The sequence below is a fragment of the Symphodus melops genome (assembly GCF_947650265.1).
Source record: "Symphodus melops genome assembly, chromosome: 2".
Taxonomy (NCBI): Eukaryota; Metazoa; Chordata; class Actinopteri; order Labriformes; family Labridae; genus Symphodus; species Symphodus melops.
In genome coordinates, this window is record NC_136692.1 from 18177729 (window position 1) to 18204419 (window position 26691).

Below are 26691 nucleotides of genomic sequence, written 5' to 3' on the forward strand. Positions count from 1 at the left end.
TGTGGATATGCACGACCCCTTTGCATACATCATAACGCCACATTACAAAACTGTTGCCGCAAAAAAGAAATAGCGATATGATTCTCAGGCCGTAATGCCCAACACCACTCTGAATTTGTATCATATGACAATCCTCCAACAGCAGACTTGTTTACGTGTATAATTGTTCTTGTGCTGTTGTCACTGCTCCTATATTATCAGGCATATGAAAACTCTATGCTTGGACTGTGTAATGTTCAAGAAGCCATCAGGCTCAAGTGTGGGTCAAAATGTAGTTTTGTAATTCAGGGTGACACGTGATGGAAAAAAAAATTGCTCACTTCACCCCTTTACCAAGGACGTTATACAAAAGAAGAAGAACAACAACAACCTTTACTAGTAACTGTAGCACCAGAGGAGCCAAACAAGAAATGAAAGATATACATTGAATATATTAAGTTTGCCCTTTTAAATCCCCTCTTTGAGAGAGAAGTGGCGGTTCGAGAACTCATACAAAGCTCATCCATTATTGATAAGGATTGCCGTTATTTTGTGTCTCCCTACATAGTATCCTGTTGTTCTTTCATGCTTTAAAGCAGAAGAGCCAAGGGGACGGCTGACAGAAAGAAACAAAGGGAGGAGATTTTGCTGGAGATGAGAGGAAGAGACCAGAAGAAAAGATCGGAGAAGAAGCGCTACAGCGACCTAAGCTTAGCAGCTGATTTAAGATGCTCTGAGCTGACAAGTCTGCTTGAGTGTGACCATCAACCATAACTTCTAAAGAAAGAAACTGTTGGGGAAACATCGTGCTGAGGCTGACTTATTGATTAAGACTAAGATATATTGTTTGAAGGCGGTGTAATTGACCATTAGCTATGGTATCAACAAGAGGTAAGAACCTCGCCAGCAATAACTGTAAGTTATTCCCAGGTCATTAAAACAGCTGCTTTGTCAATGGCCCAGCGCTTCAGAAGATTAGGTTTATTGTCCCCAGAAGCAATATTTGTGATTGCTCTTCTAAAGCATCTTCTTATAACATATACACATATAGCATTTAAACATTGCAAAGTAACAGACAAATACACAGGTGTTTTTAGCAGGCGACAGTAGCTCATTCTGTAAAGGGACTTGGTTTGGGAACCGGATTGTCGTTGGCACGAAGTCCTGGCACAGACCAAGTCAAGAAATTGGCATGGTAGCTGGAGAGGTGCCACTTCCTGAGCACTGCTGAGGTGTCTTTCAGCAAGGCACTGAACCCCAAAACTGCTCTGGAGCTCTCGCTGTGGGCAGCCCCTCTTCACTCTGAGACCTCTCAATTATTATGACAATCAGGAAATAATTATGAATTGTCAGTTTTTATACAGCTCCAAAATTGTACTTTTTAATATATATCTCATAAATGTTCACCATTCAGATTATACAATGTGCTCACACTTTAGGAAACGTGGAAATGGATTTGCAAACGACTTTTTTTTTTCTTTCTACCTGATCCTTCAGAGGCTCAGAACCAGCTAAAACCTCCTCACCAGAGGTTTCAACTCTGTATGTTTTACCGAGAGGGATTTTCTTGTGCAGATATTCTTGAGGTTATAGAAAATGTGACTCAAAAGTATAAATTTGCCTTCTGGGTCACAGCTTCAGACCCAGAAAAAATCTTTGTTGTTTGGTAGCATTGTCCAATGACCCATGAGCTGCAGGCTTGTGTCACTGTGAGCCCTATGTGTGGGTCAAACAGTCGGCCACTACGTGTACAGCCTCATTCACACAACGAAGAAGGACTGCTTCACACTGCTAATGCAGTAAACTTAACATCAATGTCCACATAGGCTTATGCAGTACCTGCATCCCCAAACAAGAAGAAACTATTGTTAGGGAGAAGCTCACAGAGACACACACTAACAAAATGTTGAGCATGATTCAAACACTCCGAGCAGACACATGGACATACATGGGCAAACACACACAGACAGTAGACAGCGACTTTGTTGGTGACGCAGCACCCAGGAAGCAGCTCTGCACTCAGCTCCCAGCAGCAAGTTTCTGTGTGTCAGCATACCCTCGTGCCGACGGCTGCTTTACGGATTGTATCACTGGACTGTGCAAAAGTCTGGCACGACAATAGGAAGAGATTTGTGTATATTTATATTTGAGGTGATGGTTTCCTGAGATGATGAGCTTACTTCCTGGATTTTAGGGGGTCAACAGGGTCAGTGTCTTGAGACCTGAGGGAATTAGTTCTTCATTTTGATGATCATTACTAACTGGCCATTTAGTTATACCAACAAAATCTAATGAACCTTAAATGCATAATAATGTGTTTTATATCAATAAACAAAATATGCCAGCACACTTTTTCACTTATGTTAAAACATGTACCTGCCTTTAATAAAGCTCCTTTCACACATGAATCATGACCTCAGGTATTTTAAAAAACTAGAAGAGCAGTACATATGTGAAACTTTGAGCTACGCTCGCTCACAGCTATTTTCAAGACTTCAATGCATGTTTGAAGAGCGCTAAAGTGTGGTCTTTAAATCCCAGCTGGGGAGATAAACCACACCACTAGTTATCTCTTTTTTCATTACTTATTGCTCAAACACTGTATAGAGCTAATGCTGGCGAAACTGTTGGTGAATGCTAATGTTTGAGTTTGTCTTGTTAACTCATGAAAGTGCTTTAGTTTTATCATTGCTTTCAAAAGTTTTTGTCCTAAGAATAGAGGCCACGTAAATCTATCTCATGTCTTTGTCACTATTTACTCCAACAGTGAAAAATAGAAACACAAGTTGAAGAAAAGTATTCTGTAGTGCCGTGTCAGCTGCTTTCCAAACACACAGTGTTTGTCTTTTTGGGTGTTGCTTTTGTGTACTTGTACTTTTTTAAATTTTTTAAGTTATTTTAATTTAATGTTCTTCATGATCAACTACTTGATCAACCACAAAAGTTAGAGCTGGATGAGTCCAAACGGATGGACTGGATGAGTCCAAATGACCAAAACGTGGACCTGACTAGGCCTCGGAAATGTGAAGGATGAACCCTGGGAAAATGAAATAAATCCCTGGATACAATTACACGTCCAGTTTGGCTGCAACTAAGGATCATTGAAAATATTTTGTTTCCTGTATTTATACTAAATACCAATTTCCACCTGTTAGCCTAGTTTGAAAAAAGACAATGATACTTTTGTAGAATTGATTACATGGTTTGCTTATGGAATACTTCTTAATAATGTATATTTCAGTGTATTATAGTGAGAGTAATAATTCCACATGTCATCCAATGTCTATTTTCATAAAACACATTGGTTGTTGTTTGATATCCTGGAAGTGAGTGAAATGTCAAACATTGCAATTCAAAGCAGTCAGTTATTTTCCACCAACTTTCTTTTGAATCCCACAGATATCGGAGGGATTAGCTGAGTTAGCTGTCACTCAGTTCATGCTGAGAAGATGATATGATATCACAACGTCTGTATTTGTATTTAGTAGTATTACGTTCCTGTGTTTTTCTCATTCTTTATTTTTGGGATCCAGGACTGCTTTTAGCTTCTCAGTCATTGTAGACTGCTGATTACTTCTTCCTCAACTACCTCAACTAGTTGTGTTGGCTTCCCAAGATGTGGATGAGGGAGTGGTTCGTTTGCCCTTTTCTGTTTATGTTCAGCTAAAAATAAACCCGAGATAGTGACTGTCACAATGCCCACACAAGCATGTAAAACAACATCACACAAACAGATGGAACCCGATAATATCAAAGTGGCTACATCTTCTTCTTACATAAAGTCTATAGAAAAAGATTGGATTTTTGGGCTTTAAAAAAAAAAATTTATTGGCCCTCTCGACTTGTCTGGACTTTTTGGCTCGTGATTAAACTTGACTTTCTGCCAATTGATGATTTCCTCCTGCAGCTGTGGCTCTGATCTCTGTGGTTCCTCGTCTCCCAAAGCTCATTGGAAATGAATGAGTTCCTATCTTTGTCTCCGGCTGTCCTGTGAGTTCATGTCAAGAGGAGGTTAAATGACTAATCAAAATCACAGTCCAACACCCTTATTCTGTAGGAGCTGTATAAGGTCAATCCTTGCTGGGCTGAATGGAGGCATCTTCCAAATGTCAAAGAAAAGGGTGATGATCCTGAAACTACTCTTGCATGAGCCGAAGCTGTGTATGCGCTGAACCGTTGCGTGTGTGTTTGGCAGTCTGACCTGCTGGCAGTTATTTTTGGAATTTTTCTTCTTGTCACAACCACAAAAAAAACAAGTACTGGGTGCATTTTCAGGATCATTAGGCTTTCTTGTAGAATTGAAAAGCTACTATCCATTAGAACCAGGACACACACACATTGCTGTGCTTTTACAAAATACAGCAGGACTAACTGCCAATGACGATCCCAATAATATTACATTGACCCTAAATGAAACTAAATTACGACTTGCGGAACAAATACTTATTTGGTTAACCATTACATAAAGGAGTCAGATGCAGACACACACAGTAGCAGACTGAGACAAAAAAAACTAATACTGAAGAGTTTAGCAACTCACACAGTGCAGCAGTGACACTGTTGGCCAGTTGTTCACAAAATTAGGTTGTAGGGTTCTTTATATATAATTAGGGGCAACAGTAGCGTAGTAGATACAGGCTAAAAGTTGTGGTGTCATTTTTTAGTATTTTATATTTTTTGTGTAAATGGTTCACAGATTGTTCACACACAATCATTTCAGTTACATATACTATTATCTGAATGGCGTGTTGAACCATGCTTTTTACAGAGTAGTGTTAGGTATTCACATTCAGATTCTTGAATGATTCTGATTCATGGGGGACAAGTTTTATCCAGCGACAGTGAAGACATAATACAAAGAGCAGTGTAAGAAATGAAGTGTTTGCTGTTACGTCAGCATCTGGTGTCTCACACAGACCAGAGGCGTAAATCCTGAGCTCAAGCCAAATCAGTGTTTTTACATAGGCGAGACTGAAGGCCATTGACTGACACCATGTCAATTAATTTTGCTACAATATGCACTGGTAGCCTCCATTACTTATTTAAAGCTAAACCCATGCTCATCAAATAACTAAGTATCATAGCCAACTCGTATATCCAGTCATCTTCTGCTATCAATAATGTCAAAAAGCAATCGTACATGTCAGAAAGAAAATTAATGTCAGCTAATAATAAAGAATTAAATCCGCTGCCATTGTTACACTCGATATTGACCTTATTGATGTCTAGATGGGGGCTGTGGTTGTTGTAGGTGTTTAATCACAAATAAGGGCTCCTTTGCATTTCAAATACGTGAATTGGAAACTCTGATCTTTACTTTATCCTTTTCTTTTCTTGCCACAATAAAATAAGTCAACAGGATGTTAGAGTCGAATAGGAAAGGTCTTGTTTTTAAATCCGTTTCAGCTTGGCAACAGTGCTGTGGCAAAGAATTATAATTGGCTTCACTGAAAAGGACCTTGAACCCCAACATTCAAGGTCTAATTTAAATTCATGCACAGCTTCATTGCTTTCTTGCCCAGGATATGTGTGTGTGTGTGTGTGTGTGTGTGTGTGTGTGTATACACACACACACACACACACACATATATATAACAATATTTAAAGAAACATGTTAAATATGTTGCAACCTTTTGGCATACTATATATATATATCTATTGTATGCCAAAGGGTTGCAACATATTTAACATGTTTCTTTAAATGTTGTTTTTTGTAAATAAAGTATGGACTGAGGGAAAAAAGAATCTCTATCTAACGAAATTCCGAGTAAGGGTTGGAAAATCCTCATAAATCTTTAATTCACTGCTTGGCTTGTGCATGTTCTAGGGTTACGTTTTCAGGTTTTATCCTTGGGGTGTTCATGTATGTGATCCCATGCGTTTTAAATGGTAAACATTGAACCTGTCAAAAACCTTCTTTAACTCAGCTCACTGCAGGTCTTAAACTGTGCTTTAATGTTCAAATGTCTCAGATGATTACATTTGTGTTGTTTTTCTTTTTTTATGTATGTAGTGTGAGCCAGTGTAAGGAGCTGGACAATGCTGCAAGGACACGGCAGGCCCCGATGTCTCCGTCTGATTTCCTGGACAAACTGATGGGGAGGACGTCTGGATATGATGCCAGGATAAGACCGAACTTTAAAGGTATCTATTTCACTTTCTGCATGTTGGTCTGTTTCTACACAGGAACCAACGAGGTGGAATGACACATTACTTAAAATAAATAATGTTACAGCAAGACAGTTGTTTTGTTGAACAATAATGTTCAACTCCAACATAGGGTACTGGAAACTCATGTGAACCTTTTGGCTGAAAAGATATCTCCTTAATTGCCAAACATTTTAACTTTTCTCATTAAGATCCAAAGCCAAGACTTCTTCTCTCACTGGTCCCTCATTAATTAAATCCTCTCATCTGCTTTTCCAAGTATTTACGATAGTCTTTAATAAAGCCGCCATTTTTTTTTTTTTTTTTACACTTTTAAACTGACTTTACATAAGATATAAAAAGCAAATCCCATAGAAATGTTACAGTTGTGTGTATTTGTGACACAGTGTGCAGGGTCACTAATACGAGGAAATCCACAAAATGATCCCCATCAAACAATATAAACTACTGAAAAATAAAATCAGTATTTTTAGCTCGGTAAACAAAGTTGTTCTTTCAAACACTGGGCTGCACCTGCTAATCAAAATATCAAGAGCATCTCCCAATAGCGTACAGTATATAACATGAATATTCAGAAACATCAAAGACTGAATGAATTTACCGTTACATTCATTTATAAATCATTTAATAGAAAATATAGTGTGTTTTAGGTTGAGTCGGGGGGAGTTGGTTACACTTACAATTCATTTGAGCTCCTTTAGTTGCCTTTAAAAAACTGAAGTGTTCTGATGAGTCAGCAAGTTTCCAGATCTTGTGTTACATTTTACTGCAAAAAGTTTAAAATATTTCTCTGACTGTATTTATTTGAATACTTTAAATCCCATACATTCAAGTTCAGAAGAACATTTTTTTCCGAGAATTTAATTTCTTTAACATCTAGCAGAATGGATAAACGCTCACACACGCAGTGGTGTGATTAAAAAGGAAAGGTATTCAAACTGGTGGATAAATATGTAACAAATGTTCTGTGTTGTTCTCTCTCCTTCTCTCTGCAGGTCCTCCAGTTAATGTTTCCTGTAACATTTTCATTAACAGCTTTGGTTCAATTGCTGAAACCACCATGGTAAGTAACAGAGATACTGTATGAAACTACAGTTAGGAACAGGAACAGGACCACAATGTCTGATGTGTATGTCTTTGTCTAAACAACCTTTCTGAATGTGTACCGTGAGAAAAAGAATTTCCCTAAGGGGACAACTAATAAACTAACAAACGACAGCTGATACACATGAAGTAAAGAAACAAACATGTTCATAAGATTATCATGAACTCCTTTTCTCTATTCAAAAAAAACATGCACATATGTAAAATGACGTGGAGGTATTCACAGGGTTTCTTTATGAAAGAAGTGATCCACACACATTTGCATTGAGCCCAAATGAATGTATGTGTCAGATACAACATGAAAATATTATGGACATAAAAAGTAAATAAGTACAATCACAAGTTGCACTTGGCGGAAAACTCCTAGCAACTTGTTTCAGACAAGCTTTTATATTAAACAAGCTGCATGTGGCCTTGACAAGAAGCTAACTGCTGCCAAAGATTTAAATAAGTAAAGTGTTTTTAGCGTTTGTGTTGAGGGCTTATTATTCAGGTTTGTGCTCAGTGCACAGACAGGATGCTGTCATACTAGTTAGGTCAGACGTCATTAAATCTGAATATGGGTCTTTAGGCCAGGGAGGGTAACAAGCCTCGGATGCTCTCTCCCTCCATTAGTGCACGGGGTGGAAAATCTTTTATTTGTAATTGTAATTTATAAATGCAGATCGCAAATGAAACTAATTGGATTTGCAAATCTGAATCAATGTATGTCTTTGGTCAAGAGATCTTTAACAGAAGCTGATTCATCCACTATCCAAAACAATTATTTACAATGAGTGAAAATGCCTCAGACACTGAAAAAAGCAGTTAATGTTTAAATAAATGTAAATAAATTACACTTATAGGAGGCTCCATTAGTCCTATGAGCTAAGAACATTTTTTTTTTCTTGTGAGTCAGGAAATCTATCGAAAATATTATGATGTAATGTAGAACTAATTTTAGCTGCAATTTCCGCAGATCTGTATTAATGGGTATACAATACTTTATTGTCGCCCAGGGGGAAATTTGTCATCACAGCTTACACAGTTCGTACGTGAAGACATACATGAGATAAATAAATTGCGTCACATCCAATGGGAGCTGGATACAGTATTTCATCAGCCTGCCTTTCCCCTACATACAAATTGTTTCCTGCATACAGCAAAGCCTGCCAATCGGTGATTGGTCAATACTACTCATAAAAGGTATAATTTCTGATACTGTAACTCCAGTCTCCTAAATACAGATTCAGCATTTTATGTAGAATCTGTAAAAGGGATACATTTTGTATTTAGTAAACAGATATACAGTATTAGTTGCACCACTGTTAGATATTGTCTTTGATTGTGGGCGGCCAAAGAAGCTTAAGAAGATGGTAGAAGGGCAGACACAGTGATGAGGGAAGATCATGATGGATGGAGGCAGACAGAGACAGATATTAGAGGAGACGGACAGGCAGACAGGAATAGCAGATGTGTAGTGAGACGTTTAGTGACTCTGACAGCAGATTCTTTAAAGTGACATTAAGTCAACTCAGGCTGCACTCTGGCTGCTTTGTACATGCATAATATGCATACACACACAAAACTAAGACAAGGGGTTTTATGGTTCTCATGGCATGCTCTCTTAGGTTTCAAACATGTTGTAAAGCTGTCAGGTCATCTGACCTTTAAAGCATGGAGTAAAAACATTTATCAACTTTGTTAACCTTTTAAAGTCACTCCATCTCATTGAGGACTTCAGAGTCTCATTTGTTCATGAGTCTCTCTCAGCGGAGCAAAAAATCGGACAGACAAGGAAGAAGTAGAGCTTTCATCTACTGGTGGGTAAAATGTAGCTGTGACTCCTTATCAATAACTGTATTTACTGTAAAATTTACTATGTCTCTCTGCTTCCTGATGTTGTACAAAGGTAAAGCAAAATTACTATCTTTCAACATGAGCTGAACCATTGTATGTAGGAGCCAAAATTGGTATCCACGTACTTCCCTTTCTACTTAATAAAATACATATTTAGCAGTCACAGCAGAATAGGCCAGGTCAGTTTGGGCCAGACAGAATTATGGAAAGTTCAATGATGATTGTGCTGGTGTTTTTACATTACTCTTGCTGTTCCTCTACTCTTATAATCCATTGCAAACAGCCCAACTGGATTTATTTAGATTTATATTCCTGAGTACAAGCAGAGCTCAATGCCTGGATTAAGATTTTCCTAAATAAACAGCAAAATGTGACAGACTGATTTAATCATAACATTTACTCCAAGAGTATACAGTATCTGTTTTATCAACATCTGAGGCCAAATTATTTCTTTTTACCTCTATAGCTTACCATAAAGATCACATATTGAACTTCTTTTCAACAGGTTTAAACAAGTTTCAGAGGTCCCTAACACATGTCTGTTAAGTGTCTTTCCAAAAATCCATTCTGATCCTGTTTTTTATCATGCCTACAAACCCCTCTATTTCACGCCTGCTGTGTCTATCGCTTTGTATGCAAATGAGCTGTGTATGACCTCGGCCCTCTGGAAGGGCTTCGACGACTCAGGCTTTCTTGCAACATGCTATATTGTTTATGGTGAGAAGGTATCAGAGGGCAAAGAAAACATCTAGCTGTGGGAGTGTCAATGACCTGGGGGAGGTGTTACTGCCCTTTGTGATGTCACAAAGGGAAAATCTCTAATCTGCCTATTTGAGCACACATTTTCTGAAAAAGTGGAGCAGGCAAATGACAGAGTATTGACTTTTCTCATGATTGGGGGGGCTTGGAGACAGACTATCGGACACATATTGAAAATCATGGTTAAGAAGGATTTCTATGATTTGGGACCTTTAAAATGTTCTGTCAAGTTTTTGACTCATCTGTCTTTCGTGTTTGACCAAACATATACAATCCAGCTGTATGCACAGACAGCTTAACAAACAAATCCTAAGCTTCCAGTCTATTTTCTCCTGTTTTTATGCTAATCACTTTTGTGATTATTTACAAAAATACTTAACATGGTCCCATAATGAACCGCAGATTAAACCCAAAAGCTGTTAGTGCTTGGTAGTAACACATTCAAGAATAACAACATTTTACTGTTTCCTGTTTATCCTTAAAATGTCAATTTAAAAAAGGTGGATTTGATAAGATGGCTGCCATAAAATTAAAGATTTACCTGGCTTTGATGGCTGTTTGAAATGTTAAAGGGATACTTCACCCATTTACATGAAGCTGTGTATCATTAGAAACAACACAGCTTCATGTAAATGGGTGAAGTATCCCTTTAATGTAAGTACTCAACAAAAAGATATGAATTAAGTCAATGCAATCTTTCTTTTGCAATGAGTGAAGTTATGGTCAGGTTGAGCTACAGAAGTGTATTTTATGCATAACATGAATACAATATAATATGAAATATAATCAGAAGTTCTTCCCTTGTGGAAATGTAAAATACATAAAAGTAGCTTGAGTTTAAAAAAATTCAAATTCTGGGGTGTCCATCGGATCCATGGTTACTGCTTTGGTATTATGTTCATTGTCCAAAACTAATGTCAGCTGTTATTGGTAGATAAAACTATTCAGAGTGTCTGTCATTTTGGATGCTTTTCTGAACTCCGCCATCACTTCAGTCTCCATCACCCATCTGTCACGTCCTGAGAGAGCGAACTGTTGGCGATCAGTCAAGCTGGAGATGAATGGATGGACGAGTCAATGGATGATTGAAGTGACATGTTCTAAGTGCTTTCTGCACTAACGGGAGTGCTCCTGACAGATACGCCATTTGTATGTGTGTGTGTGTGTGTGCGCGTGTGTGTGTGTGTTTGTTTTTGTGTGTTTGCCTCACAAGAAATTTCAGAATGTTAAATATTGCTTTCATTTGACTTCATTTATTTAGCGGACTCGTGAATTTTTCATGAACAAATGCTTTTTTGTGTGTGTGAGTGTGTTAGTGGTGCCAGTGTTTTTCTTTTGAGTCTGACTGTAGAAGCTAAACACAGACAACTCGTCCTTATAATCATGGTTTTTTTTTGTAATTCTGTAATGTCATTTAGATTTATAAAACACTAGTTTAATATGTTTTGATTAACAGCTGAAACAATCAAGTCAGTATGATGTGTGACTCGGGGAACATGCAGTGTGCAGTGTTTTCCATGTTGGTGGGCCGCCTAGGTATTAGCCCCCATCCAGGTTTATTGTCCGCCCATACAGTATGATCTACATTTGAGACCAATGAACTATAGGTGATCGATCTCCCTCTCTCTGTACCCCTCACATACATGTTGCAGTTCTGTAGGCTATAGGGGAGACTGGGGTAAGATGAGCCATTTTTCAGAAAGGAACACTACATCAAGGCAATCATAGTTTGGTTGCTAACTAATATATCTGCATATATTTTAGGATGTTGTGCATCGCTTCAAAGAAACACAATGAGTGTAAACATAACTGTTGAGATAGTATAGCAAGTCATAAAAAAGTGGTCTTGTGGCTCAACTTACCCCATGTATGAGCATAGGCGCGGGGGGTAAGTTGAGTCGTATACCTACTCCCCACCTTCACCCCATCCCTCTCTCACCTTCTCCCTCCCTAAATGTCACTTCTTCACATCCATGTGTTTTTTTATTTATCATACACAATTCAACAGGTACAATAACTTTTCAATTATTATTGTTGTATTACTGCTAAACAGCTACAGCAAGTTTAAATGAGAGTGCTTTAAAGTGTGTTTGGGAAGAGAACATTAACAGCTGTGTTTTTGGAAACAAAACACTAGAACTAAAACCTTGGTCCAGAATCATAGTTTCTCGATGTCCTTGTTGACATTAAGGTCAGTTATGGAATAGTAATTTCCATCTATCCCCATTCCTCCCTCGAGCCATCCATCTCCCACCTCCGCTTTTACTCAATATTCCACCTGTGCAGGGGAACACAAACTGCATGGACCTCCCTACTGTGCCACCGACTCTGTGAGGTGTGGGGAGTTTGGGGATTACATCACATCTTGGAAAGAATCTTTTATTTTTCTCTTTGACAGTAAAGGTGGGTTTACCATAATGTGCTTTGCCTCTTCTCAAGAACTTACACAATAGTTCATTGACTTCAATTTTCCTCAGAAAGCCGATGTAGCTGTAATTTCTTGGCCCACTGGCTCAACTTGCCCCGAGCAAAATGAATCAACTTACCTTCAGAGCTACCATTTTGACTTTATTAGTACCCGCAGCTAAAATGGTGCACTTTTATACAAGCTTTTTGAAGTCATATAATAGCTCATAGATACCAGAAATGATGTAAAAAAATAAAAATAAAAATCTTGTAAAATGTCATTTTATAAAAGCAGGGTGAAATTCAAACAGAGACTAAAGAACTCCCATTCTTAGACTATTACAAAAATCTAATTATTAGTATTTATTGTTTTATTTTTGATCTTATTTTTAAATGGGATTTCAACTGTTTAAAACTTACAGCTGTAAGATCATTAGTTTCAAAGCCTCCAAACGTCATTGACAAAAATCATAGTTTTATTCCCAAACTATGTGTTGCTGGTCCACGGCTGCCTTGACAGGTTATATGGCTGCTAGTTCATTAATTCCTTAACATTTTGAACAGTTAAACCTTTTGAGCCAGATGATCAAAATATGTTGTACTGAATTAACTTCATTATACAAATGGAAACTTTTAATAGAAGTTGATGATCAGAGATTAACTTCATAGACTGAGGGAAACCTTCTATTTCTTGTGAACAGCACAGATATATGAAGTCGTTTTTGCACAGGCCATAATCATGACTTAAAAAAGCTAAGAGGCTGGTGTTGGACACATATCACTTGCATCAAAGGTCTTAATCCACTGATTGATCTGAAATCGGAGAGCAGGATTTAGTCAATAAAGGGACTTTTAATAAAAGGTAAAGAAGAGAGTGAATGAGGGGTCAGTGTTTATGCTGAGGTCGAGTTTGTATTCAGACCAGCACAGAGAGAGAGACGAGCACAGAGAGATACGTACATACAGGGGCCATATGTTACATTAGGATTAAGACCTTTCCCTCTTCTCACCATCTGGCTTTTCATCGACCCACCCCTCTTTTCCTTTGGCCAACAAGAGAGCATGGTGACATAACCTCAACACATCAAAAACACTTCAATAATGTTTAACCAAAATGAAGCTGACGCGCTAATATTTGTGTCATACAATCGTTCATGTGGCGTACTAGGAGGAAAAAAAGAAGTGAATAATGAGAATCACAGTTAAAACATCATTTTGTGTATTTGTTTAGCACCTTTCATCAAGACATGTAAAGTGATTACATGAAGGACAATTCATGCATCAATTACTTTACATGAAATAGACAATAAAATTAACACAAAATAAAAGATACAGTCCAATAATAATATTTAGGATGAAGTGAAACAGCAACTTGACAGTGAATAAAAGTAATAAATAAGAAATAAAAAGTTAACAATCGGAAAACATGCTTAAAAAAGTGCTGTCATTTTAGATCATGGGACAGAAATAAACGAGAGTTGAGAAACATAAAGGAATCAGAAAAAGGTCTTACTGAACAATTTACCATTCCCAATTTAGGAAGAACACCTGCCATGTGAACATAGTTTAAATCGTAAAGGAGCCACAGTAAATGCTATAATATCTTAGAAAGACATTCAGAGTGTGACATTATAACTATGAACTGATGTATAATTATGTATGCTATATGATAGGATTTCAATTAGAGACACAAACAATGACAGCATGTATGGCTATACATCGTTCATTTTCAGATATGAATGTGATGAGTAATAATATTAGAAACATAATTACATAACTAATGTCTCTGCTGAATACAAGGTTCTTATTGAGATTGTCTTCCAGAGCAGGTGACGATGAGAGGGATCTTAATTTCAACTTAAGCATCAGTTGGGGAAAAAATGAACCGTGTACTTAAATCAGTGGTGTAGATTTAAGTTCTGTATTCCATGCAAGTCGTGTCCAACCAGATTCTTTCTTTCAGGGCTGTTTAAAATTATGAGTGTTTTCAGTGAAATTTCTCCATGCTTTGTTTTGCCATTATGTCACTGAGAGAGAGAGAGAGAGAGAGAGAGAGAGAGAGAGAGAGAGAAACAAAAGGGACGAGAGATATTGAGTTCATTTTTGAATGTCCTGTGCCACAAACGCACACACGGTCAAAGCTTAGAGCCAGGTTGGTTCACTCTGCTCTGTACACGCTATCTATGTTAAACAGATTTACTACTGTTACACTTTGTTTTTCATTTGTTCACTCAATCTCTCCATCCCTCTTAATCCACTGTGTATCTGTGTGCGAGCAGTGTTCAGTGTGTAGGACTGCACAGGGATACACATGATAAAGACACAGGTCTGTCAGCACACAAATCATTTCAAGTTCCAACCTGTGTGACAAAAATTGTGCCGTTTGGTTGTCACAGTGCCCTTGTATTCTGGTTAGTTGGGTAGCTTTTGATTTTTAAATCAAGTTGGAGATTAAGTATGGGAACAAGACCACCATGCAACAGTAAATTCTCAAGTGTGGTATTGCTTTTCTAAAACCGTGTTGCCACAGCATGCTGTAAAAAGGATCCATATTCACTCGCTTACCTATGAGGCTCAGTCTATGAGGCTCAAATGTTGTCATGTCATACTACTCTGTATAGGTTTTAAGTTGTGTAAATGTCAAGAGTCTGTGATATTGTTTTCATTTTATGGCAGAGACACAATGTTTGGTCTCTGTGTATACGCTCCCCTCATAACCATGTTTTGTATGTCTACAGTTCAGCTGGTTTTCATAGATACACAACTTTGTGTTATAAATGGTTAGTTTTGATCAGCACTTTATTTTGTCGAATTCAAATTAATCAATCAGGGATATAGAAGACGAGTAACACCTGTGTTATCTGAGGTCAAATTATTGGTTTTGGCAAGGAGTGTTTAACATAACCCAAAGATTTTGTTTCAGCCATTACATTCCTCAGCTGCAGGCTGAAAGCAATCAATTAAAACATTTACAACGATATCGTGCCTGTGAACAGTTCAGTCCTAAAATGTAAAGATAAGGACCAGAAGAAAAAAAAACTGGACTACCCCATAGCTCTACGCGAGCCTTTTTCCTGCCGAAAGTCATCACATCTTTCCATCTGGATGTTCAGGATTACCCCAAGCATGCAGTGAATCACTGTACAGTGAATCGAGTCTCCTGCTCTGATTAAGTTTCTGCATCAATGAACACTGGGACCTTGATGAATCTGCTACAGAAGACCTGAGCAGCCATGATAATGATTATTCTCTTAAGAGTAGGGCGTATGTTCAAGACAAATCAGGAAGAAAAAAGGTTTTATCCCTATGACATCACTGTAACATTTGTATACTCTTTTTTATTTTTTACACACAAGTCTATTCTCTCATAAACAGAGAACAGATTAAACAGTCCATGATATAAAAAAAAGTGCATGTTTGACTCACGAAGGCCGTAAGCGTCAGCAACAGTTAACATTACTGTCAGACCTAAATCAGACTTACCCTTGTTTAATTTCATTAGCTGCATCTGTGCTCACCCTGCAATGACTCTGGCTCTGCTGGAAGTGTAGTGAAGTGGAAGAGTAGTGATGTCACTTCCAGTCAGTGAGCACAGTGAGCAGAGATGCTCAGTACCTTTAACAGTGCATTCTGGGAATATTCTTCAGAGCTGAAGTTGCAGTACAATGGAGCGATACTAGGTTCAGGACACTCGGTTCTCTGTCAAGCAGTTTCAGATGTTCTGTGTTTTTTCCAGCTGCTCATTCTGCATTTCAATTTTCACAAATGCATTTGAAACTCTACAAACATCAGCCATACACAATGTTTGATAACTGCCCTGAGTTATGCATAGCCATCATCCCCCTCCCCCCTATAAGCCAGGCTTATCCCCTCTCATTGTTCTTAATTCCAACATAGATAATATTTAACAGGTTAAGGCAGCTGAAAGGACCGTTAGAGGAGCAGTGTTCAGCAAAACAGTGTTTGGGTCAGACAGACGGTGTCACTCTGTACAGAAAGTAATGGTATGATATGTGATATGATAAGATATGTGATGGTTTTAGAAGGTCTGGGCAAGATGGAAAGAATTGTTCAAGACATTTTTTTCTGCATTCTAAAAAAAAAATCTTCTATGTAATGTAAAACTTAAGACTCACAAAAAAAATTTGTGAAAAAAAAAAAAAGTTTTTGGCAGGTTACTGATAATTTATTCCAACTTTTCAGTTTTTTGTCCGCAACTTCAAAACTATATTTAGAACCGCTGAGTCATTGCCTGATGTGTAAAATGTAAAGCAGTAACATTGTGATGAAGAATATTTTAAAAAACACAGCTAAAAAAGGCTTCATACCCACAGTAATACACATTCAAACAAATCCCGAAATCAATACCAGATACATTAAAATGTTTTGGGTTGATAAAATGTGTATTAGATCATGTCAGAAAGAACAATCTGCTCTGGTGACAGGGGTTAACATTAATGTTGCAGGTGATGCTTATTTCATTCCCTGATCTGGACAGTGGAAGTTGTTCATTTTCGTTCTTAAAAATTGCAGTATGACCACGTGTAGTCTAATATAAATATGAATCAGCCGCTTCAAACCAACTTTACTGTATCCAACAAAACAGCTGACATACATTTCTCTTAAACTGACCTTTTGTTGGCTCTCTGATTGTTCCGTGAAACCACCAATCAGAAAACCCCTTCTCATAGCAACCCTTACCTGAATTAAGTCTTTTTCAGTGCTTTGTAGTGAAAGTGCTACAACATGGTTAAAAGGTGTAAATATGACCTCAAATATCCACAGTGGGGAGATTTTGTCTTACCTAGTAATGGTAACCAAGAGGATGGGGGTGGACTAAGGGTTACTTCCAGTTGAGGGAGGGGCTTAACAAAGGGTACAAGTTTGTCTGTAATCATTGCACACCTTGAGCAGGTTCTTATCCACGGTAGATGTTTAAAACTCTGAGCAGATTATATTTTTGATAATGGGAAGTCTGATGGCTGAAATTTCATGAAATCAAGAGTGAAACTTTATTATAATTATCTGCTCCTGGAAATCTTTTGCACAGATAAATATATATATATATATTTTTTCCTAATTGTAAAATGCAAATTCTACATTTTTCAAAGCCGTCTTGTAGATTCATTGAAAAATGACCTGGAAATCTGAACAATGCCATGTTATTGGTTAGAGAAACGTAAACTTAAAATGGACTGCAAATGAAAGAAGCATCCCTTGTGGTTGTTTTTTTTTTTGTTTGTTTTTTTAAATAATTAATCTTGCCTTACAAGTTTTCAAGCATCCAGATTTCTCAGGTTATCTGTGGCAGGTTTACTCATTGTTCCCAGAATCAGAACCAAGTTTCTTTTACATGCACTTTGCAAAGGGGTTTTTGCCTGTCACGTTAATTAAACACTACATTTTTACACTGCGTATTACTTGGTTAAGAGGACTTGGTCACTTCACTTATTTCCTTGGGTAATCTTAAATAGACGCTCATCTAACTCAGGAGTTAAAGTGTCAGATAAAACACTTGTGCTGGCCAGACCTTTACTTAGAAGCTGCCATAAAATTAACATTTCTTGTCCTCAGATAGGTCAAACTTACACAAGCATTTAACTTTCTATGAGAGTTTATATATTCATGTTGCTTTCTCTGTTTAGGACTACCGAGTGAACATCTTCCTCCGTCAGCAGTGGAACGATCCCAGGCTTGCCTATGCTGAATACCCAGATGACTCACTAGACCTGGACCCCTCAATGTTGGACTCCATTTGGAAACCAGATCTGTTCTTTGCCAACGAGAAGGGGGCCCACTTTCATGAAGTGACTACTGACAACAAACTGCTCAGGATATTTAAGAATGGGAATGTGTTATACTCTATAAGGTAAGTGTAGAGATGGGCACTGTTTATCTGATGGGTAAAAATTATAATGGGGAGTTTAAAATGTTAAACCAATACTGTCTGAAAAAATAAATGATCAAATTTAAATGAAAGAAAAGCTATGGTTTGTTAAATATAGGTCTATTTTAGAACAGTCTTTATGCTTTCCAATTGTAACAATCTGGATGAGACTCAGTACCTCAAATTCACCTGTATGCACATTCACAACCATCTTGTGTGTTGTGGTGATTCAATTATATAACTATGAATTGGACACAAGGCGTCACAAGATTCCAAAGTCTTGATAATATTAGAAGTGTAACGGTCCATCGATCTGGATCAACATATCTATCGATTGACCAATCGATCGTCTATTTCACCTGCTGATGCTAAGTGTTGGAAATGTTAGTTGAGAGGCATCAGGTCGACAGTTGTTGTACTGTGTGGCTCTGCTTCATGTGCAGCACAGTGCTAAAAGTATTTAGCATCATTAACCAGTAAATCACCCAGAACGTCTTTATCTGTCTGTAACAAAAGCTTTAATAAGTAATCATACACTTCAAATGTATTTAAGTTACTATATTTATTGCCACAGTATTTCTTTGAAGTATTTTGCTTTCACCTTCAGACGCTAATTATATTTCTGTGGTTTTTTTTCTTGTACACGAGCACCAAGGGAGATCATGCAGAAATGTTTTGCCTCTGTTCTGCAGCTAAGATGAAGCACTTAGTGTTGCATTAATATGAAATCAGCAAAGTTGAAAGCATTTGTACAACTTATTTCGTTGTCCATCGCTGAATCACTTGTTCTCTTCTTCCCTTTTACTTTCAGGCTAACATTAACTCTGTCATGTCCCATGGATTTAAAAAACTTTCCCATGGATGTCCAGACCTGTATCATGCAGCTGGAGAGCTGTGAGTACACAACAAACACACACATACACACACATTTGAACTGCTGTCAGGTGTCTTATAGATGTATAATGCATTCCCGAGAGCCTGACAGCGAATATATCCAACACACCAAGATGACTAACCTGCATCTTTACTCCGTGTTTCTTGACCTCCTTCTAACCTCATACAGAAAAGCCCTGTTTGAAGATATCAACCTTCAAACAGGCCTTTGAAGTTTCACCAAAAATTGAGGAAGATCAAAAGTGTCTTCACTCTCTAGTTCTAAAAATCCTCACACAAAGACAGATTTATAAGTCTGAGACATCACTTTGAAACTACATTTACATATTACTCTATGTACATTTTTAAACCAACACGAGTGTAACATAATGGATTACTTCCTGCAACAGCGGGAAATAAAGACTCCATTAAGACGAGATGGTTCATAAACAGATCTTTAGTGCATAACTATCACATATCATTGTACATCTTGCAGGGTAAGTCAGAAGGCCAGCTTCTTTGTTTCACAGTAAAAAGCTGTTTCTACTGATTAAATTACACCTTCTTTCATCATCACATCAACGTTTGTTGTTTTTTATACTCCTTCACACTGCGTTTTCTTGCATGATGATTTTATTCAATCACTATCCCTTTAATACAACCAGTTCAAGAGGAGACTGTGATGTGGGGAAGAAGTCTTGTTCTTTTAAACTGCAGAGGCTGTAACAGAGAAGTAACAGAGGCAAAATGGTACAACGGCTTGATGATGCCAAACATCCTAATCACAATTATTTTGATTGATATTTACATCACAAAATGTTAACAATGTTTACTCACTGATTTTACAACATCTGCATGGCAAACATTAATCAGACTTCAACACTCTTCACTTAAATCATACAAATAATAATAATAATAATAATTAATGAATAAATAAATATATGCATGAATGATGAGTGATGAATATTGATTTATTTTAGTGTCATTTACATGACCCATTCCAAATGGAATACAAAGATCCATCTCACATGACACATTGGTCAAGAGTCTGTCAAATGTTACAGCATGTCATTTAGCCAACATCATAACAACACCAATATAAACGCCAATATAAATGTGGAAACATGTCTGTAAAAAGGCTGTTGAGTGAATATTTAGAGAAGTCACTGGACTACAAAAACAGTATTTCAATGTTCTGTTGTGCGAGGTAGTGTAGGAGAAGGTGCTGTTACCTCATCTGGTTTAAAAAACCAGCCAGACAGGGGCTTTTGGGGAGTTTGCATGTTCTCCTCATAGAAGCATGGGTACTCTGGCTACACAGTCAAAAGACATACGTGTTATCAGGACTTGGCAATCAATTGTAATTTTGTCATTCTTGTGACATTGAGCATTTGTAGTGAATAAAATCCAAATCGGAATTGTCAGCATGAATGATAGTAAAACAAATACAGAGCTTTGTTTCCATGATTCTGGTGTGAAACACAACAGTACAACAAAGTTGTGATGGCACTAACTGAGTTGAACTATAAATATCTAAAATTTATGAAGACAATTTAATATACTGTAAACAAGCAATGTTTTCTCAATCTGGGTAAAATAGCCACACATCCTAAATCTGAATGCAGTCAGATGAAGCCCAAGCTTCCTATCAACATCCCTCAAATAATCTGGTTCCAATTTAGTGGTGAAATAAGATGAATGTACTTTATGGATTTCTCTATGATGCAGGAGGGACATGTTGCAATCACTGGCACAGTGTAAGATGTGAAGAATTTTGTTTATCCCACTCTATATAGTTATCACAACGGTGAACAATATTACTGTGCATATTTTTTCTCCTACCCTGCAGGCCTACTCATTAGGTTATCTGAACAGTTGAACACTTTTGTCTCCAATTGTTTCCATTTGTTTCAGATATAAAGCCTTGTCTGGGGTTTGAACCTCGAAGCTAGAGGCTTCTTACAGTCAGCATACACTTTTGAATTCTGCAGAGCCTGTGGAGAGATTCAAGTGAATGGAGTGGATAAGCCTGCTAAAAACAATCTGGCAAATATACACATCCTCAAATATAAAGTGAATGGCCTCAAAGCAACGACAAAAACAAAAAATTAAATTTTAAAAACTTGAGCAAGGCAGTCTGTTTCACTTGTGTCACATTCTGTATATTCACATGCTTTTTCCAGTGTTAATTTCTGATTTCTTTCCTCGCGGTCATTTCCTCCTCCTCCTCCTTCTCTGCTGTATTATTCATCACATTATTCATCATAGCACACTCAAGCTTTTACCGCTCATTGTCAGAGTCTATCCCTGGTTTTATTGCAGCTGTAGCCTTTGAGCAGCACTCATAATTAAACAGCTCAGGAAATAAAACTCCTCATGTGTGTCCTGCAAATGAACAATGTTAGTCACACATTGTTGATTAATAAGTTAACATGGCTCAGCCTGCGCTGTGGCACTCATGCAACCTCCTGCTCAGTGTATTATTCATCATAATTGCAATGGCTTCTCTTGTTCGTGCCATCAGTAATTCCATACATCTCTGAAGTGTCTCTGCACCCACAGGGATTTACGCTGCACACACCACTGAGTGTGAGCATGCTGCATGGATTCATACAACACGTAACAGCACCTTTGCACACAGGAGCTGCAGAGATACATTCACAGAGAGCAATGTGAATAACAATGTGTGGATGTGGCGTGAACTGAGATACTGTAAGTCCTTGGAGTGTGGTGTTTACACATTGGATGGAATTACAAATATCAGATTATGTGCACTTTGTTTGTGTACAACAATGGTTTTATATGGTCGTGTTTGAATCAATCAATCAATTGAATCAAGAAACATTAAGCAATACCTTTTCTTTTACCTGACCTCCGATTTCACGTCATGAGAATGTGCATTCATCAGTGATGTCATAATGTTACAATTTGTTATTAAAAATGGAGACAGCGGCAGTTTGTAATCTGACTTGGAGCTGTTGTTTGCAAAACCTTTATTCAACTCATGTTAACAACATATCAGCTGGAGCTTAATTTACGAACATTTTCAAAAGCTGGAGACTACAGACTTCAGGAATAAGATTCACCGACACATTTAATCATAAGAAACAAATGTAAAATAATGTCGAACATGAATTTATAAAGTAGATAGAACTCAGTATCGTGAATCGTATCGTGAGTTGAGTGAATTGTCACATCCCTAGTCTTGTGTAATAAATTTTTAGATGATGACTAATTCATCCTCTGCCTAAAGAGAGTTCAGCCTGCCTGGCCAAAGGGAAAACATAACAGATTATTTGTCTTCATTAAAAGCTTTTATTCTGCTTAGCTACTGACCAGAGGCATTACTATACATAGATCCAGCTCTTTTTTATTTCTCGAATATAAATGATCATTTTTATTGCTGCTGCCTCAGATGTCATGCAGCAGGAACACAGGACACAGAACACGCACATGAGGGAGAGGATGAGAGGAAACACAGTCATGATATGATGCAGAAAAAAAACTGCAGTTACATTTCTCATTACATATAGATCTAATGTGCAGTATTAGATTGAATAGAAGCGTTACATGCCGTGCAGTTTGTTCCTGCTCAGGTAATCTCATTTGAAACAATCATATGATGTTATAATTCAGAGCAGAGTTATTGAAATGGAAAAACGGGTGTTTAGGTTTGATGCAGTTGGTGTGACAAGTAGAACTTGTAAGTGCTGTTGAGTTGACAATTAGAGACACTGTTACCACCAGGGGCGAGTGTGAGATTTAAAATGCATCCAGAGAGAGGCACCAAAGCTTGGGCGTTTTATGTGGAAGGCTGAGGGCACTGTGTCTTGTTTCTTTTTTTCCTTTTTTCCCCAACATGCATTCACTTCCACACGCTTGCTGAACCTTAAGAGGAAACATGAACTAAATATTTTGTGTATGGCTGAAGGCTTGGACCAGCATAAACCAGCTGCTCTCTGCTTTTGCCCAAAAGGCCCTCAGTGCACTGACTGCATGAATTTAAATACACATCAGATGTTTTCTCAACACATTTGTTTGTGTAGTGTATTCGTCCTTCTCATTTTATGAAGATCTTTTTTGTTGCACATCCAAAATAAATATTAAGAATGGTTTTAATTGTCAAAGTGATCATATGTTCAAGACTGGCTCTGTAGGCTCTGTATGTTTTGGTTCTGGTTTGTTGCCTGCATATTATCATAGCATGACAGTTCATGTGGGGAGCAAGAAGGAGGAAGACAATCAGGTATGTAATCCAAGAACCAATCAGCAGGTTTTTTACTCTGCCATGAAATAGTTGATTGGTCAAAACAGGGAATGTGATGAAATTATCTATTAAATGCACAGCAAGTCATTTCTGCCACCAGGGGGCACTCAATCAAAACAATAACAAAAGATGACGTTGAGGCTGGCAGGGAATCATGGGAGTGATTCTCTCTGTCACTCAACCCTTACGTTGTGTTTCTATAGCAAAAATAAACATGTCCATCTGTCCCCCATGGGACACGAAGTCTGATTTCTCTGGCTTAAAAAACTGTTGGTAATATAAATCAATGTTAGTATTCAAAAACAAAAAATAAATAACATAGGTTTGATCAATTCTTCATTAATTCAGATATTTTAGTATAAAATTCTACGCATTGTGTCATTACATTTTCATTTTTAAATAAAGAAAAGCATAAGGGGAGGTCAAAAGCATCTTAAATTGAGGTCCTCTGACCACAGGTTTGAAGGCTTTCACTACCCAGAGATATTGTACAGATGAAGTTCAAATTAACAAGTTTTATGAATTGTTCATCATTATTTTGTCCTGTGATTTGTCTTCTGTTTCAGTCGGTTACACAATGAACGATCTGATCTTCGAGTGGCAGGAGAACGGACCAGTCCAAGTGGCTGATGGCCTCACGCTCCCTCAGTTCATCCTGAAAGATGAATTAGACCTCATATACTGCACCAAGCACTACAACACAGGTAACACACAAACACACAATGCCGTGAGCATCCGAACACAGGTAACATATGCACAGGATGAAAAGACTGCTACATATCATCTGTCACCTTTGTCCTGTTGGGATCAAGTCATGAAAAAAAAACACTGTGGAAGAGAAACAAACAGAAGGACATGCAGACTGATGTTGTCCTTTCATTAAAAACCATTTGAACACAGACTGTAGACAAACATGGATGCTGTGTTTTGACCTGGAGCAGTGCTGCATGGGGGAGGGGACATCCAATGATCCTGGAGGCTCTGAGTAGGACAGTCATGACAGATATTTATAGATTTTAGGCAGCATAATGAGCTGACCCCAAGTTAAGTCAACTCACTGCTGTCATTTTTTATTTAAGCAACAAAAAAGACACATAACAAATTCCAAAAAGAAAGCCGGGGGTCTAGACTACAATTTTATAAAAATATTACTCTGTCGAGCACTTTCTTATTCTGTAAAGCACCTCAAATTGCCTCAGTGTAAAAGATGTGTTTTACAAATAAAGCTGCCTCGCCTAAGAAACACAGATTTGATTTTAGCTTTTCTGTTCATTTCTAGTTTTAAATGTTAAAATAAATTAAACAAAATTCAAAAACTATTAAATGTTTTCTGTATGTACCATACTTACCTGGCAGGGGAGATACCATGATCAAGAAGGTGGTTCATCCACAACAGGGCTGTGACTTAGGACTTATGCGAATTCCGTATGAAAACAGAAAGCTTTGTTTCTGTTCGTTTCCAAGCTCTCCGATTGCGCTCGCTCTGATACACATTCTGTTTTATACACACAGAAACACATGCAGAAGCACACACGCTCACATGCTCTCATGCAACAGAGAGTTAGGTTGTTAATAAATCCAACAACATAACCCACATTTATAAATACAAACTGTCCAGTGTTCCTTACACGCGCATTAGAGACTTCAGCCCAGGATTCCTGTAGAGAAAACAGATCCTGTTGGCGTGTCGGGAGATTTAAATAATTAATGAACACAGGCTTTTGCGTCTCATGCAGAAATGTTCTCTGTGTCTGTCTGATTGTTTCTGATGTTGTGGGAATGCTTGAGCGAAATATAACTTCAGTCCACCATCAACATATGTTCTTCTGTGTGCATTGGGGGTGTTCAGGGGCACAATGAAAGACGGAAAGGAAATTGAGTCGGCTGGAGTTTGATCTATTTAAGAATACCAACGCACCAGCCTGCAGGTGCACCTTGCTCTTAAAGGGAATGAGAGATGACAGTCTGATTTGTTTGATTCATGTTAAGCCAAAAATACACCTGTGCATAACCATGTGACTTAATCCAACCTATTTCCACTCTGCGCCCAGATTGTGCACCGTGTAACAAGCCCTAAATTAATATACGCCACTCGCTTAAGTCAGCATAATTTACACGTTCAAAATAGGGCTTTATACCTCTCCAAAATCCTTTAGCTTGTCTTTTAGTAGACACATTTAATTTTCTAAATACTTTCTGAAGTACACATCTTTAACTTTTGATGACACTTACAGTATATACTTGCTCAAAGACCAAGTCCCAGTTCTGGTGCACATTTCCTCCCAGCCAATATTTCCTACATTGTCCCTCCTTAACTTATCCTTTTTCCTGGGGGTTCAGACTTTCTTTTGGCACTTCATGAGTTTAAACTGGCTAAACGTTTTAACAATTATTAATCAATCCATTCATCAGGAAACTCATGAACTCAGAAACAGATCAGGCATAGCATCAGAGAGGGAAAGAAATATATTATATCCATAAATGGGATCCAGTCTCCCCAAGCCCACCTTAAAGCAAAATCAGGTCATGACTGTGTGTATCTTAAATAGTTGCAGACTTTTGACTATGAGTTTCTATCTAACAGTCAGGGGGTGACTTTAGAAATATATGACAAATAAACATGCAAAGAATACTCTGGGGTTTAATTGTTTTTAAGATTTGTAATTATTCATTGAATATTTGTTTGACCAACAAATTCTCCACTCCAGAGAGAATATAAATGGAAAAATGTTATCCACTGTTTCTGTGCTCCATATTTTAAAATAAATCATATTCGAATCAGAGATGCTGTGGAAGCAAAGAGGCAAATCATTTTCATATATTGATTGATTTTGAGCGAGCATACATCAAATCTTGAAAACTGTGTTTCTAACAAAAATAACTTTGAGCTTCAATTTGTTATATTTGGTTTATCTCGAGGAACTGGAGTGGAGGAGCAAAGATAAATATTTACTAAGAATATTACTGGTGGCCTGCAAAAAGACCATAGCCAAGAAATGGCTGATGAGTGAGGTTCCCAGTGTAGATGAATGGATTGATATTGTGCACAGCATCAATGTGAAAGAATTACTTTCAATCGAAGAACACAAAAGGAGGTTTTTATTCAAAATTGGAAAAAATGGATTATGTCTCTTCCATCAGACCAGACTTCAGGTCATCTTTTTCTATACTGCTGTTATTACTTTGATTTACTAACCTTCTAATTTATTCTTTTTACTTTACTAGATTATTTTATAACTGGATGTGTTTAGCAGTCTCCTTGTGTATGCTTGTACTTTCTCCCTGATGTTTTAGCACTTTACTGAAGGTCTTCTTGTTCATTGTTTTGTTTGTTTGTATGTGAAATTAAAAGTCAATGAAAAGTAAATGACAAAAAAATGCATAATGTTGTTGATACCAAGTTATTTAC

General features: G+C 37.6%; 1 protein-coding gene across 2 annotated transcripts in view; it reads left to right on the forward strand.

The window, feature by feature from the left end:
* glra3 (glycine receptor, alpha 3) overlaps positions 1–26691 on the forward strand; it is a 48584-nt gene that overhangs the window by 13169 nt on the left and 8724 nt on the right. For both annotated transcript variants that reach the window (XM_079338007.1, XM_079338006.1), the window contains exons 2-6: positions 5993–6123; positions 7143–7210; positions 17901–18124; positions 18954–19036; positions 23849–23986. In XM_079338007.1, the coding sequence (XP_079194133.1) occupies positions 5993–6123; positions 7143–7210; positions 17901–18124; positions 18954–19036; positions 23849–23986 (644 nt within the window). The remainder of the gene's footprint in view (positions 1–5992; positions 6124–7142; positions 7211–17900; positions 18125–18953; positions 19037–23848; positions 23987–26691) is intronic.